Source organism: Salvia miltiorrhiza, chromosome 1 (assembly GCF_028751815.1).
Source record: "Salvia miltiorrhiza cultivar Shanhuang (shh) chromosome 1, IMPLAD_Smil_shh, whole genome shotgun sequence".
NCBI classification, from domain to species: Eukaryota; Viridiplantae; Streptophyta; class Magnoliopsida; order Lamiales; family Lamiaceae; genus Salvia; species Salvia miltiorrhiza.
Window position 1 is genome coordinate 65,532,460 of NC_080387.1, and position 17,325 is coordinate 65,549,784.

Here is a 17,325-nt window from a genome sequence, read left to right on the forward strand (position 1 = left end):
TATTACACACTTTTTTTGTTTCTAAAAAGTGTGTAATAGTATATTTTATATTGTTACATACTAAAAGGGTATTTTAATCAGAAATGCTATTATTTCCATATTTTTATTTGTATGGCTAGAATTTCCTATGACTAAAAGGTTTTGGCTAGACTAGGGTGCTGCCTCTATACATATTGATGAGGAGTGAAATATGCATCAGTATTGTACACCCGTGGAAATCCCACCTTGAGCAGACCACCAGTGGAAATCCATCTTTGGGGGCGCTCTCGGGACAATTTAGCTCAGAAACCCACCTTGACAGTCATGTCAAAGTCCAGCTAGGCCAGATGCCAGCTTTGACTTCCAGCTATGCCGATTCCAGCCATGTCAACGATTTGGGCTTTGTCACACAGTTGTATGGGCTTTAGGGCTAGGTCCAGTTAGTCACCTAATAGGGCTCTTGTGTACAGTAAAAGGAGACTCTCTTGCACTCTTACCTTGTGAAATGTATTACTTGTTACTGGGAATACAGTAGAAAATCGAACAACGCCTGTGGATGTAGATCATTTATGATCAACCACGTATATCTTGTGTCGTCTTATTATTTCTGTTTATCTTTTGTTGTTGGGATTATTTCTGGTGTCAAGACTTGTCGGCAATATATCATGCTTTCCTGATCAAAAAAAATTTATGAACTCATCACATAGTATATATAAAAGCACAACTACCTTTCACATATATATGATGCATTTAAGGATTTCCCATTCCGTGTCTATCAAACTCTAGTGAAATATTTCCTTCCCTCGAATGTCCTCTCTTATGTTTAATAGAAAAATTGGTTATTTTTTAAAAAGGAAGGATTCCTAGAATAGGGCTATAGACATATAGTATATCATAATTCTAATAATAATAATACAAAACAATGCAAAAGTGTAAAATGATGTTTAAAAAACATAGGAGGCCCCCCTTTTAGGGGTTGAGTAAATGTGAAGAAAGGAACACTAATTTCTCAATCCCTTCTTTCTGATTCTCAAAGCATGCGCAATCTTCCCTTTTTATTTTATGTTTTTCTTTTTGCATCATAGTGTAGTAATTCTCCTACATTCCCACATGGAAATAACCTTTTTTGGGAAGAAGAAAACTTTAATTATTGTTCGAACATTTGTATTATTGGATGTATTTGGTAAAATAAAAACATTTTGAACCCACTAGGAGGAGTTTTGTTTGTAGGACTCTCCATTTTGTTCGTTGCTCATTAATTAGTTTATGTTAAATTGTGTCAAATTATAATTCTCTATTTTGATGCTTTGTGTCATATAGTAGTAGTATTTTATTTTCAAATAGTAGCACGTGCTGCATGTGTTATACATATGTCTAGTGAAATAGTAAGATATATATGCGATGAATCTAAAATCCAAATTCAATAGTGCAACACATGCATCAATAAAATACTTCTGGAGCAAACTTCACATTCCATATATATATAAGTTAAATTTGTTTTTTCCAACGTACATGGGAAAATGCAATTATTTATTGTCTTTCACAAAATAGTAAGACATTAATTAGCAATGATGCAAATTGTCATAATATTGGCACACTTCGTGCAGACAGACAAAAAAAGCTATTGCCAGAAGAATTTTTTTATCAAAATCATAATGTACATCGTATTTGTGCATGAGTGACCCTTCATTATCAGCACACCTTCTTTCTACCACATGCATGATAATTTCTCTTTAATCATACTACATTTATTCTTTTTCTGCCAAAAATATAATTAAATTTAATAGGCTTCACAATTATTAAAGTGCAGATAGAATATTTAATCATTACCTTCTATTTTTTTTTAAATAGTGTAGCATAAAGTTTTACTATAGGACTACACCAAACAATAGTTACGTTTGACATGATAGAACATACATTGCAATGTCATGTCGTGTTCATTATTTAATACTAGTATTGCCCTGTTCATATATATACACGTACGTACAATCGTATACTAATAAACTAACAATACACTATCAAATTCAAAACACCACTAAAAATATAAAACTCCCCATGTCCAGTAAACGTATGCTTAGGTTGTTAAGTATTAACAATCATTTGAAAACTACAATTATATTTGTTGATTATTAATCAAATAAATACATTTCTTATTTTATTTACAAACAAATTACTCTCTCCGTTCCGCGAAACTTAAACAATCTTTTCGAGTTGTCCCATGCATGAAGATTGAGCACTTTCCTTATAAGGCCATTTTTTTTCTTTATTCTCCTTTTCACCTTTTCACCTATATATTATACTTAACACACAAAATAATACTTCATCTGTCCTTATAAAATGTATCCAATATATCATTTTCGTCTGTCATCATAAAATATATCCAGTCTATTTTTAGTAAGTTCTCCACTCACAATAAAGTGGAACCCTTACTCCACTCACAACAAATTCAACTACTTTATTAAAATCTGTGTTATTTATATATGGATATTTTTTATAAGAACAGAGGGAGTAGTAACTCCTTAAAATCTGTATCGAAAATAAATTACATAAATTTTGCGGGACGGAGAGAATAATTAATGACTTAATTAGAAATGTAATTAAATCGAAATTTTGTCACACGAAATTTCAGCACTCGATTTCGTGACCGACTGTGAGTCTATAAGTGATGAGACACAAAACTAAACCTCGTAACCGTGAGATGAGATCCAGTGTCCCACAATCTTATGTGTGTCACTGTGTCCCATGCTTATATCTATTATTTTAAAAATATTTTTTATAAAAATAAAATTTATTACTATAACACTATGAATTATATTGAAGTTTTATTTCAAAAAATTAAAATTTTTAAAAAGTATATACCATGAATATGAATTTATCAACCTATTATTAGCTAATAAAAGTGAAATTAAATGATAAAAAATAATTATATACCCTAGATTGATGGAATAAACCCTAGTTAATAATCACAAAATTAAACTAAAGCATATAAAGTTGAAATTGAAGAAAATATACATAAGAAATTAAACAAAATTGAAAGTGGAACATAAATTGTGGTACACTGAATCTCATTCCCGTAACCGCGGTGCAGAGTGCCACATAGATATGAGTCTATAAGTGATAAGACACAAATATATTATTAAACTAATAAATTATACTTGGATATTCCACTGAAAGATCGTATACAAATAGATATGAGTCTATAAATGATTTTTTTTTTTAACTTGGGGGAATTGTGGAGGGGGAGCAGTGGGGTTTGAATCTGGGACCTTACTGTTCACACACATGAGATCGCATCGTTTGGTATCCCCTTGGAGACATGAGTCTATAAATGATAAGACACAAATCTGTTATTAAATTAATAAACTATACTTGCATATTAGTTGGTATACAAAATCTTAAAAATCTATATACGTATAGCCGTATCGGGTCCTTGCTTTATAAAAAAGTCTTGTATTTTGAAGCAAATTAGACATAATATTAAAATATCATATATACTCCATCCGTTCCACGAATCTTGAGTTGCTTTCCTTTTCGATCGTTCCACGAATTTTGAGTCATTTTCTTTTTTGGCAATTTTTTTCCTTAATTCACATTTTCACTTTTTCACCTACCACACTTAATACACTAAATGCAATTTTCTTAATTCTCGTGCCGAAAAGAATTGACTTAAGAATCGCGGAACGGAGGGACTAGTATATTATAATTATTCTAATAATCTCTAGCAACAAGCCTTATATAAAAATAAAAAAAATAATATCTCTGTGACACTTTAAAATAGATTGTTCCATACATTATAATTATAAAAACAAAATATAAAGTAATTATAAGATTATTCGAATCTTAACGTCTTACACGCCAGTGTTGAAAAAATTGACAATAAAGGGCGACCAAATAAATTACTAGTTCATAAACATACGACAATTCGACGTGTCACCTTCACCCGACCAAATGCATGCCACCATTTTCTTCTTTAGGATGCCATTTTTAATTGAGTGATGCTGATTAAACATTCGTATTGTGATTGTGCACATTAGTTAAAACAAGTCTTCATATTGATATGGATGCATTTCATGTACCTTGCTCTAAAACATGATTTTATAGAGCTTATAAGTTTTTGGAGCTTACAAAATGTAATTTCTTTGTTTCATTATAAATGTTTCATTATTTTTTGACACAAAGATTAAGAAATATGTAAAAAGTAGATAAAATTGGTTGATGAAAATTATTTAAATATTAAGTATAGAGAGAGAATATATTGCCAAAAATGGAATAGATATTTGTAATGAGATATTTCATTATGGAAAGTGAGACATTTGTAATGGGACAGGGGAGTATTAAGAATTTATAAAATGTAATTTTTTAAGAGTTTATAAATTATCAAAATATTAAAACAATTAAGTTTATAAATTAGAGAAAGAATTTCTAGTTATAGAGAGAAAATCTTTGTAATTACAGAGAAAAAATCAGAAAGAGATCAACTTAAAAGAGTATATGATAAAAATAACAAATTATAATTAAATACTTCCTCCCTTCACGAATTCATGTCCTAATTTTCATTTTGGTCCGTCCACCAATTCTAGCCCTACCCATTTTTAGTAACTATTTTCTTAACAACTAAATCACTTAAAAAAAAAAAAACTTGTGTCCCTTTCAACACTGAACAAATAAACAATATATTTTTTCTTAAAACTCGTGTCCTTTCCCCTAGGACACGAATTGGTGTACGGAGGGAGTAATATTTATAAAATAATTGTTACATATAACATTATAAAAAAATAAATTTGGTAGCTTATTTTTTGGGGAGTTTATAAGCTCTTGGAGCTTATTTTTACAGTTTATAAGTTGTTTAAAGCTTATTTTGCAAAACACTTTGAATGAACTTATATGCTTAGCTCCTACACAACTTAGAAGTTGTTTTAAGAAGCTTATAAGCTCAACCAAACACCTCTTAGTATATTATACTACTATTTATTATCTCAAATTAATTGATATATATAAAGTGCGGTTATAATGAGAACTACATTTTTCGTGAGATTTGGAGAATCATTATAATTAATACATCTATTGTAGAAATTAATGCATTCGTGTCAAATTTTCTGTTCTCGAAAAAAATGCGTAAATATTTCGCTTATATTAGGATTCGAACCCATGTATTGCATTCATCCATTAAGCTGATGCAATCATCGTAGATATTAATGAACGAAGAGTTAAAAAATGATTCTCTGTTCTTATTTTATTTAGTGGTTCTTAATTGAACATTTTCTTATATTTCGCAAAATATATAATTTCTCAACGGAGACTCTCTCTCTCTCTCTCTCTCTCTCTCTCTCTCTCATAAAAATACTTCTTAAAATATAGGGATAATTGCGTGAAAATACACAAACTTTGCCAAAAATCCATATTTGACGCGAAGTTAGGATTTTACATTTTAATACACCAACTTTCGTTGTTGCCCAAATTTGACACGACTTAATTCTTAAAAATTCAAAAAACAACTCATTTTTGTAAATAATTATACAAAGACCCACTTATGTTATTATTTGGGACATTTAAACCAAAACAAGATATTTCCTTATGATGTTTTCTTTTAATCTTTGATCCGCACCTAAAATGGTTTAAAAGAAAACATCATAAGAAAATATCTTGTTATGGTTTAAATGTTTCAAATTATAACATAAATGGGTCTTTGTATAATTATTTACAAAAATGGGTTGTTTTTTGAATTTTTAAGAATTAAGCCGTGTCATATTTGGACAACAACGAAAGTTGGTGTATTAAAATGTAAAATCCTAACTTCGCGTCAAATATGGATTTTTGGCAAAGTTTGTGTATTTAGGTGCAATTTTCCCTAAAATATAAAATATAAACAATTTTCAGCATTTAGATCATCAAGATCTACGGTTGATTTGTAACCCTGTTGGATGAATTCGTGGTCCTGAGTTCTAATCTCAAAGGTAGCAAAAATTTATTTTTCACAATTTGTAACCCTGTTGGATGAATTCATACGTGTTCTACATAAAATTCATACATTGAAAAATGTTTTTATTTTTATTTTAAGAAGTGTTTTCACGGTAGCTCTTCCCTATATATATATATATATATATATATAGGGGCGCGCTCCAGTGAGACCCCCTATTTTTTATGTAACATGAGTACAATGAATAAGACATATAATACTAATGAACAAAACGTATATCTAATGAACAAGATGTATATACTGATGAAAAATAAAATTTAAAAAATTCGTAATGAATAAGACATATATACTGATAAACAGGGCCGTATATACTGATGAATAACAAAATTTAAAATATTCTGCTTCCTCCAGGATTCGAACCCTGCGAAAAAAAATCACCCTCCAAATACAATATTAGTCATAGGATTGATAAAATAAACGCATCAGATCGTGCCCTAGATCTCACTAAAATTAGGGGGTCTCATTGGAGCGGCCCCCTATATATATATATCACAAATACTCCTGTGCAATCGGTTGCACCGTGCAACTGATTTTCAGAATGACATTACTTCATTCGGGAAATGGTACTTGAACATTTTCGAATGACACTACTTCAACATACAAATGACACTTCAAGTGTCATTTGTATGTTGAAGTAGTGTCATTCAGAAACTAGTTGCACGGGAGAGTGCCTCTATATATATATATATATGAGAGACTAAAATAAGAACATTTATTAAAATATGGATAAGAACAATTTTCAGCTCTTAGATCATAAAAATCTGCGATTGATTCGTAACCCTATTGGATAAATTAATGGTCCTGAGTTCGAATCCCAAAGATAACATTTTTTTTTTCACAATTCATACTTTTATACATCGAATTCATTCATGTTCTACATAAAATTCGTACATTGAAAATTGTTCTTATTTCTTATTTTAAGAGGTGTTCTCACGGTAGTCCTTCCCTCTATATTCCCCCTCCTCTCTCTCTCTCTCTCTCTATATATATATATATATATATATATATATATATATATATATATATAGGGTGCGGTTATAGTGAGAACCACAATTATCGTGAGAACATAAGAACCAATAAAATTACTGCATCTGCTATACAAATTAATGCATCCGAAAAAAATAAATTTTTTGCTCCCTCCAGGATTCGAACCCAGCACCTGCATCCATCCACCAAGATGATGCATCCACCGTAGATCTTGATGATCGAATGGCTTAAAATGGTTCTCCGTTCTTATTTTATTAGTGGTTCTTATTTGAACCTCTCCCTATATATATATATATATATATATATATATATATATATATATAGTTAAGTTTCATGGAAAAAGATATATAACTAGAGAACGAAGAAACATTGAACATGTCAATAGAAGTGGTTGAACATGCCAATAATTTTGTTGAACGTTTGGGGGTAATTTTGTTGAACGTTTGGGGGTTTGGGGGTTCGAACCCTGTATAAGTTCAACACAATTCCCGTTGAACGTTAAACGAACGAACACTGACCGTTAGATTAGATAAGATTAACGATTATATATGGACTAAAATAAAAACAGCTCTTAAAATATAAAATATGAACTATTTTCAGTTTTTAGATCATCAAGATCTATAGTTGATTCATCACATTGTTAGGTGAATTTATGGATTTGAGTTCGAAACTTATAGATAACGAAAATTTTATTTTTTACAATTCAAATATTTATGCAGCGAATTTATATGTGTTCTACATGAATTTTATACATTGACATACAATTTCTTTAATATTAAATCTCAAGATTATGAACAGATTAATGGCGTAAATTTATTCCTTACACTTTGATAGTCTAAGCCCTTCTCTTATGAAGCGAAATTTTATAGTATATAATTTGAAGTTACTTTAAATCTAGTTATCATGAAGAAAACTAAGGTTCGAAAATAAAGTAGAGCAAGCATTTGCACTTGCACCCATTGCAAAGTAAGAAAAATACTTTTATATTTTTGTTATATATAAAAATTGATAGTACCTTTTTTATTATATTTATAAATTTAATTTAAACTAAATATATTTGAGCTGAATATAAAAAAAATAATAAAAAAATGAATTCATAATAATAAAAATTTATATTATAAAAAGCAAAAATAAAATAAGTTAAAAGAAAATTTTAAAATAAAAAATAGATTTATTTAAAAAAGAGGAGAGATGAGAGATTTTTTTTTTGAAGTTTTAATCTTTAAATAAATATCATTTTTACATTTTAAATCCAATAACTGTATAAAATATATCAAATTAAAATATCATTTTTTTGTGACTTGATAGATGAAATATTTAACTTTCATTGTAATATTTTAGTTCCATCGATAATATGGCGACATACTGTAATTCCGTCTCTATTTTCTTTAGTGACGTGCATAATCACAATGAAATTTGTTTATTATAATTCTCTGTTTTAAATTAAATCTATAGTACGAACGTAATAAATAAATCAAATTTTATAAACAAGACCATGAAAATATTAAAATACCATAAAATAGATTGCATATCAAAAGAAAAAATACAGGCAAATCAAATATAGTACTAATAAGACAAAAACCAGACTACAATACATTATTCGGTGAATTAATAGAATTCAACGCCAAGTTTTGTTTGTAATTCATTAAAAATAGGATAACCCTACCTGTTTATTTCATTAACGAAGCCTTTGTTTTTTATAATTAGTCTTGATGATTGCTTATACAATGGGAGCGTTTACATTTGAGGATTAATTTCAATAAATAAAAATATTAAATTTAATTCCTTATTTACTTAGATGGATTGAAACTTTGAAATATCTTAAGATCTTTAATTATTTTTATCATTTAAGTTAATTTTACTTGATTTATATCCGATTAAATGAGTGAGATTGCAAAGATGGTAATTTTGAGAATAAAAATAACGAATGATAAATGTATCCTAAAAGACTATATAATATTGAATTGGAGGTGTGTGGGGCCAACTGCCAAGGCAAAGCCAGCAAGCATTTGATTGGCAGGTGAAGGCCGCACATAAATTCCTGCAATTTGGTGTGAATTAATCGATCCATCTGCTTTGATTCAGCATTAGCATGGGCCGCCCTCAGCAGCGTTACCGCGGCGTACGCCAGCGCCACTGGGGCTCTTGGGTTTCCGAAATCCGCCACCCATTGCTGTAATCAATCTTCTCTCTTCTAATTTTTGCTATATATTTTGCATATTACATTTCCTGTTTCCTATCGAATTGGTGAAGTGACATGGTGTTAGGTTTGCAGAAAGACAAGAATATGGCTGGGGACGTTTGAAACAGCAGAGGATGCAGCAAAGGCATACGATGAGGCTGCAAGGATCATGTGTGGCTCCAGAGCTCGGACAAACTTCTCTTCCTCTTCCTCTTCCTCGACTAAGCTTCTTTCACCAACTCTAATGGCCAAGCTCCACAAATGCCACATCACATCACTCTCAAAACCCAACAAACCGGCTGTCCAACCACACGACATGGAATTTCTGCAGGAACTCAAATCTGATGATCATCACCACATAGAGCAGATGATTAATGAGTTGCTTTATTATGGTTCACTTGAGCTTTCTTCCGCTGTGGGAAATTCATCTTCTCAACAATAATCAAAACCGACTCCCACGCTACCTCCACCTCAAAAATTGTGGCATGTAAATTCATGACTTTTGGTCACATACTATTTTACTTTATGAATGTGTTCTCTTTTATTGAAAATTTATCGTGAGAAAATGAGTAATATTCTTTTTTCTAATTTTCTATGAAAAGAGAATTTTAGTACTCTTTAACATTCATTCTCTTCACTCTAATAAAAAATAATATTATTCTTTCATTTTTTTATGTGATAATATTATTTCTTTTGGAATAAAAAAAATGAATAAAAGAGAGTAAAATTCTATTTTGTAAAAAATGAGGGAAAATAAATTAGAGATTAATTTAAAGAGAATTTTTTTTAGAGAAAAATTGAAAAAAAAATACCCATATTGTAGAGCTAATTGTTAAAACAGGACCGTAACTTTTAGTGTTTTCCAAGAAAAGGACTATACGTTACGAAATTTAAAAATGAAGACTATATGTTACGAAATTTGAAAATGAGGACTATAGCTTACATTTTTTACATTTATACTCATATTTAATACATCAAAATGAGGATTATAACTTTCATCATGGCCCGAAATAGGAGTGTAAATGTAAAAATTGAAAGTTATAGACCTCATTTTCAAATTCCGTAACATATAATACTCATTTTCAAATTTCGTAACATATAGTTCTCATTTAAAAAAAACATTAATCAAAAATAAAAATTACATTAAAATAAGTTGGGAATTCAAGTCAACTAGAGGAGTTTGTGTATATAAATAAAATAAAACTAAAATTGAAAAAAAAATACTCCCTTCGTTTCAATAATAATGTCCCAAAAAAATGGAGTTGATAAAGTAAATAAAGAGAGAGATAAAAAGGGTAGTGAAAAAGTAAGAGAGAGATAGAGAGAGTAGATAAAATAAATTATTTTTATTTTTAGATTGAGAAATTATAAATAAGACGCCCAAAAAAAAAATTTTGGACCGAGAAAGTAATAAAAATAACTCACAATTTCTATTCACTATGGAGCAAAAAAAAAAAAAAAAGCCGCCAACACTAGGAATATACTACTATTTCTTTCCAGAAAGCGAGAACCCATCGTTTCATTGTCTCTTTCGGTCTTCAGATCCCCCAAAAATCCCACCTTCCTTCTCCTACTACTATAAACTCAAGTTCAATAGTTTTCCCAATCAATTCGTCGATATCTCTGCCATTTCCACCATCGTCGCCAACCTCCCAATTTTATTTGCAATTTTTTTCTTTCTTTTTCCAGACTGGTCCGACGACTTCACGCGTTTCCTCTCTATCCCCCCAATCGACATCGGTGCAAAGCTCGTGCAGGCCGGACACGTACCCGTTCTGCGAGCCTTGCTGTAGATGCTCTTAACTAAATCAATCGGTTAACACCCTAATCACACATTCTCCATTTTCTCATACTTACTAGCTCCCACAATTGAATTAGAAAGAAAAGAGTCTATCCGTATCATTTCATGTCTCCAATCCTAATTTTACGTTACATATAATACATGGATTAATGTCGAAAAATATCCAAAGTTTTAATTTTTTTATTTATATCATGACTTTTTTTTCTAGAAAATATATTAATTTAAGATTAATTCAGAATCATCCAATACTTACAATTTGACCCATATCAAATTTGATGTAAAAGTCGGAATTGTCAATATGTAATGAAAATCTCCCTAAAAAGTATTCGAGCTGGATATATTTTAAAGGTAATTGCACTAAAAAAAGTTTTTAGGATGATTTTCATTACATGCGGGCCATTCTAACTACCACATCACATCAGATTGGATTTGGGCCAAATTGTAAGTTCTGGAACAATTATGAATTATGAATCAATCTTAAATTCATTTGTTTTTTTAGCAAAAAAAAAATCATGAGATAACCCAAAAATTTGAAAAATTTAGGATATTTTTTTACAATAACCCCTATAATATATACACATAAATTCTCTTATAATAATATCTATAATATATATACACAAAACTTCTCTTGTAACAATATCTAAATAGGCATGCAAGTTCAACTCTTTCGATATGTACACCACACATAAGAATATATTGTAGAGGATCTGATCTGATCTGATGAGATCCAACACTTTCCAAAAATAAAGGTTTTTAGATAACATGAGTGTGAAAGAGATTTGTGGGAATTGAGGCTCATAATGGATGATGATTGATTGAGGAACATTCTCAAAAGTCTTCTATTTACTTTACATATCAAAATTATTATCACATAACAGCTGCTGCAAACTGCACCATTAATGCCCTTGGAGTAATTCTTTCCTTCTTAACTTTTGCTTTTCACTTTTTGATCCAATGTTTCTAAACCTATCTCAACATTTAATTTTAATAATGAAAACTAAATAAAAAGATATAAAAATTACTTCAACCTTTTGTGGCATACCACTCTCAAAATTTTCAGTTTTGTTTCTCAATTTTCTTGGTACGTACATTTAATATACATAGATTGCATCTGTATCATGAGAATATTATTGTTTTTCAGTTTTTAGTTAATATTATTAAGTTGGAATTATTTAATTAGATTCTTACTTTCCGTTTTATATCACTACTCACTAGTATAACATTCTTCAAACAGTGTGTCTCATTTCAAGTTTTTTGAACAAACACATAATAAGCTCTAACATACGAACAAATGATAGATGGTGTATAACTAAAATAATTACTACATATTTTATATTTTGTCAAATGATTAACTGCCACCTTTAATACTCCTATATTCGCAACCAAATTAAGTGCAATCTAAAGAAATCATCATATTTCATAAATCAAAAAAAAAAATGCCAACACAACCAAAACATAGAGAATTGTAACAAATCCTCGGAAAAAATCGTTGCTTCCAAAAAAAAAAAGGAAGAAAGGAAATATGAGCATGAAAACTAAGAAACTCAGAAGATTGCAAAAATTAATCTCATAAACAGCATTAAAAACACATCGATCAAGAAGAAAGAATACATCACTGCTGGCCCAATTAATCGCTCAGCGTGCGCTATTATTCAACCTTGCAAAACTAACATAAACTGGAAAAAAGATTGCAGTGTGTGTTAATTAAGCACTACTGCACCAAAAACAATGAATCAACTCTAGTTTTTCTACCTCTCTATTGTTTCCTCCCCCTTTATTCCAGCATCTGCACAGCTCCACTGCATTCCACTCTCTCTCTCGCTCTCTCTTCTTCTTCTCACACTGTGTAATTCTGCTGTATCGTCTCAATGTCGAGACCCTTGAGCTTGACCACGGACTCAACGTGCCCCTTGAGGGTGTGGAGCTCCCGAAGTCTGATAGTTCACCAACAAATTAATTTATCTTGTCAAAGTTAAGCTCAATAAGTGTCAGGTTCTTAAACAAGTGAAGTAAAATGTTTGTCTTACCTTGCAACTTCAGCCCGTTTCTTGGCTTGTTCGGCTATCTCGGAGAGTTCTCTGTAGTTGTTGTTGTCTTTGAAGACGTCGGAACTCTCTGGAGCTTGGAGGCCGTGGAGAGTGCGTTGCGCCATTGCCCATTGCGCTTCCCTTTCTCCCCTGCCATAGTCCTTCTTGGACGTGAAGGCCGTCTGCACAAGATGAATTCAAGTTAGTTACGTGTGTGTTTGGTTTGATGGGAGAAGATTTAAATGTAGTTTACCCTATTGTCAATCATGTTCTTCCAGGCTTTGCCGCTGAGAGCATATCTGATTATGAACTTGAACATGTCGAGAGGGATGTAGAAGACGAGGCTGTATAACCAGATCACCCCCGCCCAACCCCAGCCAATGCCCTTGATTCTTGCAAACTCCCAGTTTGCATACACAGCAATCAAAGTTGCAATCTGTGTGTTAAACACAATCAGTGTTGAATGAATGGCCACAAGGATTGCAATAATGGTTAAGTGACTTACCAACTGAGCTACTAGGAAAGCAAACACGAGGAGAAGACCGGGGCGTTCTATGTAAGACCAGCTTCTTGATCGAGTCACAAAGATGAGAGCCTGACTCACAATGCTCACTTGAAGATATACGGCCGAGTTGAGCTCATGGTAATGGTCCTTGATTGGTCTCACACCAAATTTATCCTAAAACAACCATAAATGTTAATAGGAATTCATATAGTGAGTACGCATGATTGTAACAGAGAAGAGGATGACAATGCATTACCGTGAAGAAAGTAGATTCTTGAACAGCCCAGAAGAAAACAACAGTCATTACTGCAAGGTAAGTGCCAAACACAATCCCAGTGGCAAAAATCTCCCTTAGCTTCCACGAGTCAGGCATAGGCGATGGCTTCACCTTATCTTTGGAAATGGTCATGATGGTTCCGTCGTTGAGGATTGCGATGATCAAAACCATGAAAGGCGAGAAATCAAACTTCCAGATGAGTGCAAGGAGCATGAAACCAAGCACAATACGAATGGTAATGGAAACTGCATAGATCGTGTAGTTCTTCATCCTCTGGAAGATGGCCCTGCTCGTTAGCACTGCGCTCACGATGACACTCAATCCCGGCTCAGTCAAGACTATGTCCGATGCACCTCTCGCAGCGTCAGTAGCATCGGCCACTGCAATGCCAATGTCGGCCTTCTTTAGAGCTGGGGCATCATTCACTCCGTCTCCTGTCATTCCACAAATATGCTTCCTTTCTTGTAACTTCTTCACAATCTCGTATTTGTGTTCTGTGTCATAATTGAATTGAGGAGTTAATACACAGTAGCTTAGATAGTAAATGTGCATAAAATTTTAATAAATTATGGGGCAAACCAGGAAAAACTCCAGCAAATCCATCAGCCTTCTCAATCAACTCCTCAACAGGAAGGTTGGCAATTGCTTCATCCTTGTGCTGTCCGAGAAGTGAGGACGAAGGATACATGTTCGTTCCCATTCCAAGCCTTCGGCCAGTCTCCTTGGCAATAGCCAGCTGATCTCCAGTAATCATCTTAACGTTGACACCAAGATGAAGAGCACGCTTGATTGTCTCCCCACTGTCGTGTCTCGGGGGATCAAAAAGAGGCAAGAGACCTGTAAACACCCATGGGCTTCCAGCACCCTCCTTGGTCTTCTCTGGTACGGTCTGAAAAATTAATCACAAACATCACCATTTAGGTTTTAGTTCTACTTTCTAACTTCACACTAAGTATATATATGTATGTACACTTAAACCACAAAGATTTACTTGTTCTGAAACAGCCAAAGAACGAAGTCCACGGTCAGCAAACTTGTCAATGATCGAGAGAGCTTTCTTCTTTACGTCTTCCTTGAGGTTACAGAGTTCAATGATCTAGGCAAATAGATTAACAGTTGAGGCAAAAGATTATGCAAAGAAGAAAGCAGTAACCCTGGTAAACAACAAGATAAATTACCTGTTCAGGAGCACCTTTGCTCACTCTGTGCCAATCTCCACTACTGTCAATATAAGTAATAGCAGTACGCTTCTCCACAGGATTGAATGGAAGGAAATGCACCTCAGTAATCCCTGCTCTTGCCTGGAAGAACAATATGGCAAAAATCAAACAAATGTTGAACCAAAAATGATAATCGATAGAATTATAAATATACCTCTTTGGGATCAGCCAACATTCCAACAATGCAAGCATCAATTGCGTCCTGATTCTCCACCCTCGATGCTCTAGCTCCCTGAAGGATCACATGATCCTTGTCAGCGTCTTTTGAAAATACCTGCACCAGAGTTCTCGTGGTTAGAGCATTGTATGTCAATCCTAGACATTAATTTAATGATTTATCAACCAACCTCAATTAGATTTTTGTCGACAGTGAGCTTGTTTAGAGTGAGGGTCCCAGTTTTGTCACTGCAGAGAACATCCATACCAGCCATTTCTTCAATGGCCGTCATCCTCTTAGTGATAGCACCCTGCTGCGACAATCTGTGGGATCCGATGGCCATGGTTACAGATAACACGGTTGGCATGGCAATAGGAATTCCTCCAATGAGAAGGACCAACAGATTGTCAATTCCGCTCCTGTACTTCCTATGCTGAATTGGGTACATAACTACAAGCTCAATGATGATACCAACAGCAATGGAGCAGATGCAGAAGTTACCGATGGCAGTAAGCACCTAAACCAATCACTTGAAAGTTAGACACATCATACCAAGCCTAGTGCAAAGAACAATGAAAATGCACAACCTTCTGGAAGTGGCCGACGTTCTGAGTGCTGTCGACAAGATGTGCTGCCTTTCCAAAGAAAGTATTGATTCCGGTGGCAATGACGACAGCCTCAATTTCACCTTGCTTGCAGGTTGAACCAGAAAAGACTTCACTCCCGGGGTTCTTAGTGACTGGCAACGACTCACCAGTGAGTGCGGATTGATCAATCTTGAGAGCATCACCTTCGAGGAGACGAGCATCAGCTGGGACAATGTCTCCCAACTTGATGCTAATTATGTCTCCAGGCACAAGGATGGCGGCTTCTTGCTCACTCCATTTTCCATCTCTCAATACCTTAATTTGAGTAACAAATGTGGTTATAATTAAGATCACTCATGTAAACCAAAACCAATTTGAGATATGCAGATTACCTTAGTCTTGGGTGCAAGGCCAGCCATGAGAGCTGCTGCAGCATTGCCTGCATTGTTCTCCTCGATGAAACTAATGGTGGAGTTGATGATCAACAATGACATAATTCCAACAAAATCCTGCCAATCCGGTGGTTTGCCCTGAAAATCGAACAATTTTGAGTCAGCAAATCACACATCACATTCTTCACAATCTAATAGTAGTTTAATTATAGATTAAGGGATCACATCTCCGTTGGCCAAAACAATGGCCATCACAGCAGCAATCTCCATAACCCATGAAAGGGGATTCCACATAAACCCCAAGAATATCAAAAGCTTGCTCTCTGTCTTCTCTTCTAGCTTGTTTGGCCCAAATACTTGGAGCCTCTTTTCAGCCTCCGTCGACGTCAATCCCTCCCTCGAACATTGTAGTTGAGCAAACACTTCTTCCAAAGGTATGTGTTCCTGAAATTCCCACAAGAATTTGACAGATTAATTAAAATTTCATTGAAAAATAAAAGAAAGAAAGAAAAACAATGTCTCAACTAGTTATAAATAAGAACAAAACTACCACAATTCGCCCATTTATGATTGTTTTTCAACTTGCTTCAAACACATAAACACACTAATCATGTAACTATAAACTATAGCAAATACATAATGCAAATAGATTTTGAAAAGTTGAGTGAAAAAAGTGTCTAAATTACCGATTATATATGTATTAAAAAAAACAAAGTTCTCACAAACACACCAAACAAAACAAAAATATACACCACAAATAGCTTTATCAAATCCAAATTCAACTCAAAATATCTTCGTAAAAGTTTCGAAAACAATATATCAATCTAGAAATACAATATTGAATATAAAAAAACTTTGATTTAAAGAATACCAGAATACGAACTTTCAAATCAAAACCAACATGCAGAATAACAACATTTTTTGCATGACGAAAATATACACTAAATCTGTTATAAACAATTGATCAAAATCCAATCCAATAACCAAATTCTCATAATTACTAAAATAACAAAATCAAATCGGAGAAAAACATTACCAGATCAATGTTCTCCTTCTTGATCTCGTCCAAACTAATGCCCGCCATCTTTTCGATCTCTTCCGCTGTACGTCGTGTCCCTATCTATTAATCACTTTCTCTCTAAAACTTAAACTTGAAACTCTTACCAAGAGAGCATCAAATTCACTTCAAATAATATGAGGTGAACACATTTCTTCATCATTGAAAACAAAATCG

The 17,325-nt window shown here is 32.9% G+C and overlaps 2 protein-coding genes across 2 annotated transcripts in view; one reads left to right on the forward strand and one right to left on the reverse strand.

Moving 5' to 3' along the window:
* Positions 1-8,843: 8,843 nt before the first annotated feature.
* Positions 8,844-9,713, forward strand: LOC131005088 (ethylene-responsive transcription factor ERF003-like). The gene is made up of 2 exons (XM_057931896.1): positions 8,844-9,118; positions 9,219-9,713. The coding sequence occupies exons 1-2, from the start codon at positions 9,036-9,038 to the stop codon at positions 9,565-9,567; spliced, it is 432 nt and encodes a 143-aa protein (XP_057787879.1). The 5' UTR covers positions 8,844-9,035; the 3' UTR covers positions 9,568-9,713.
* Positions 9,714-12,491: 2,778 nt separating this feature from the next.
* LOC131005079 (plasma membrane ATPase 4-like) overlaps positions 12,492-17,325 on the reverse strand; it is a 4,941-nt gene continuing 107 nt past the window's right edge. The window contains exons 1-14 of the mRNA XM_057931885.1: positions 17,128-17,325; positions 16,317-16,535; positions 16,092-16,229; positions 15,700-16,014; positions 15,303-15,629; positions 15,110-15,229; positions 14,914-15,036; positions 14,727-14,831; positions 14,315-14,624; positions 13,715-14,229; positions 13,459-13,632; positions 13,207-13,389; positions 12,954-13,135; positions 12,492-12,860 (exon numbers count right to left, since the gene is read on the reverse strand). The exon at positions 17,128-17,325 is cut by the window's right edge and continues 107 nt beyond it. Of these exons, the coding sequence (XP_057787868.1) occupies positions 12,764-12,860; positions 12,954-13,135; positions 13,207-13,389; positions 13,459-13,632; positions 13,715-14,229; positions 14,315-14,624; positions 14,727-14,831; positions 14,914-15,036; positions 15,110-15,229; positions 15,303-15,629; positions 15,700-16,014; positions 16,092-16,229; positions 16,317-16,535; positions 17,128-17,175 (2,856 nt within the window). The 5' untranslated portion in view covers positions 17,176-17,325 and the 3' untranslated portion in view covers positions 12,492-12,763. The remainder of the gene's footprint in view (positions 12,861-12,953; positions 13,136-13,206; positions 13,390-13,458; positions 13,633-13,714; positions 14,230-14,314; positions 14,625-14,726; positions 14,832-14,913; positions 15,037-15,109; positions 15,230-15,302; positions 15,630-15,699; positions 16,015-16,091; positions 16,230-16,316; positions 16,536-17,127) is intronic.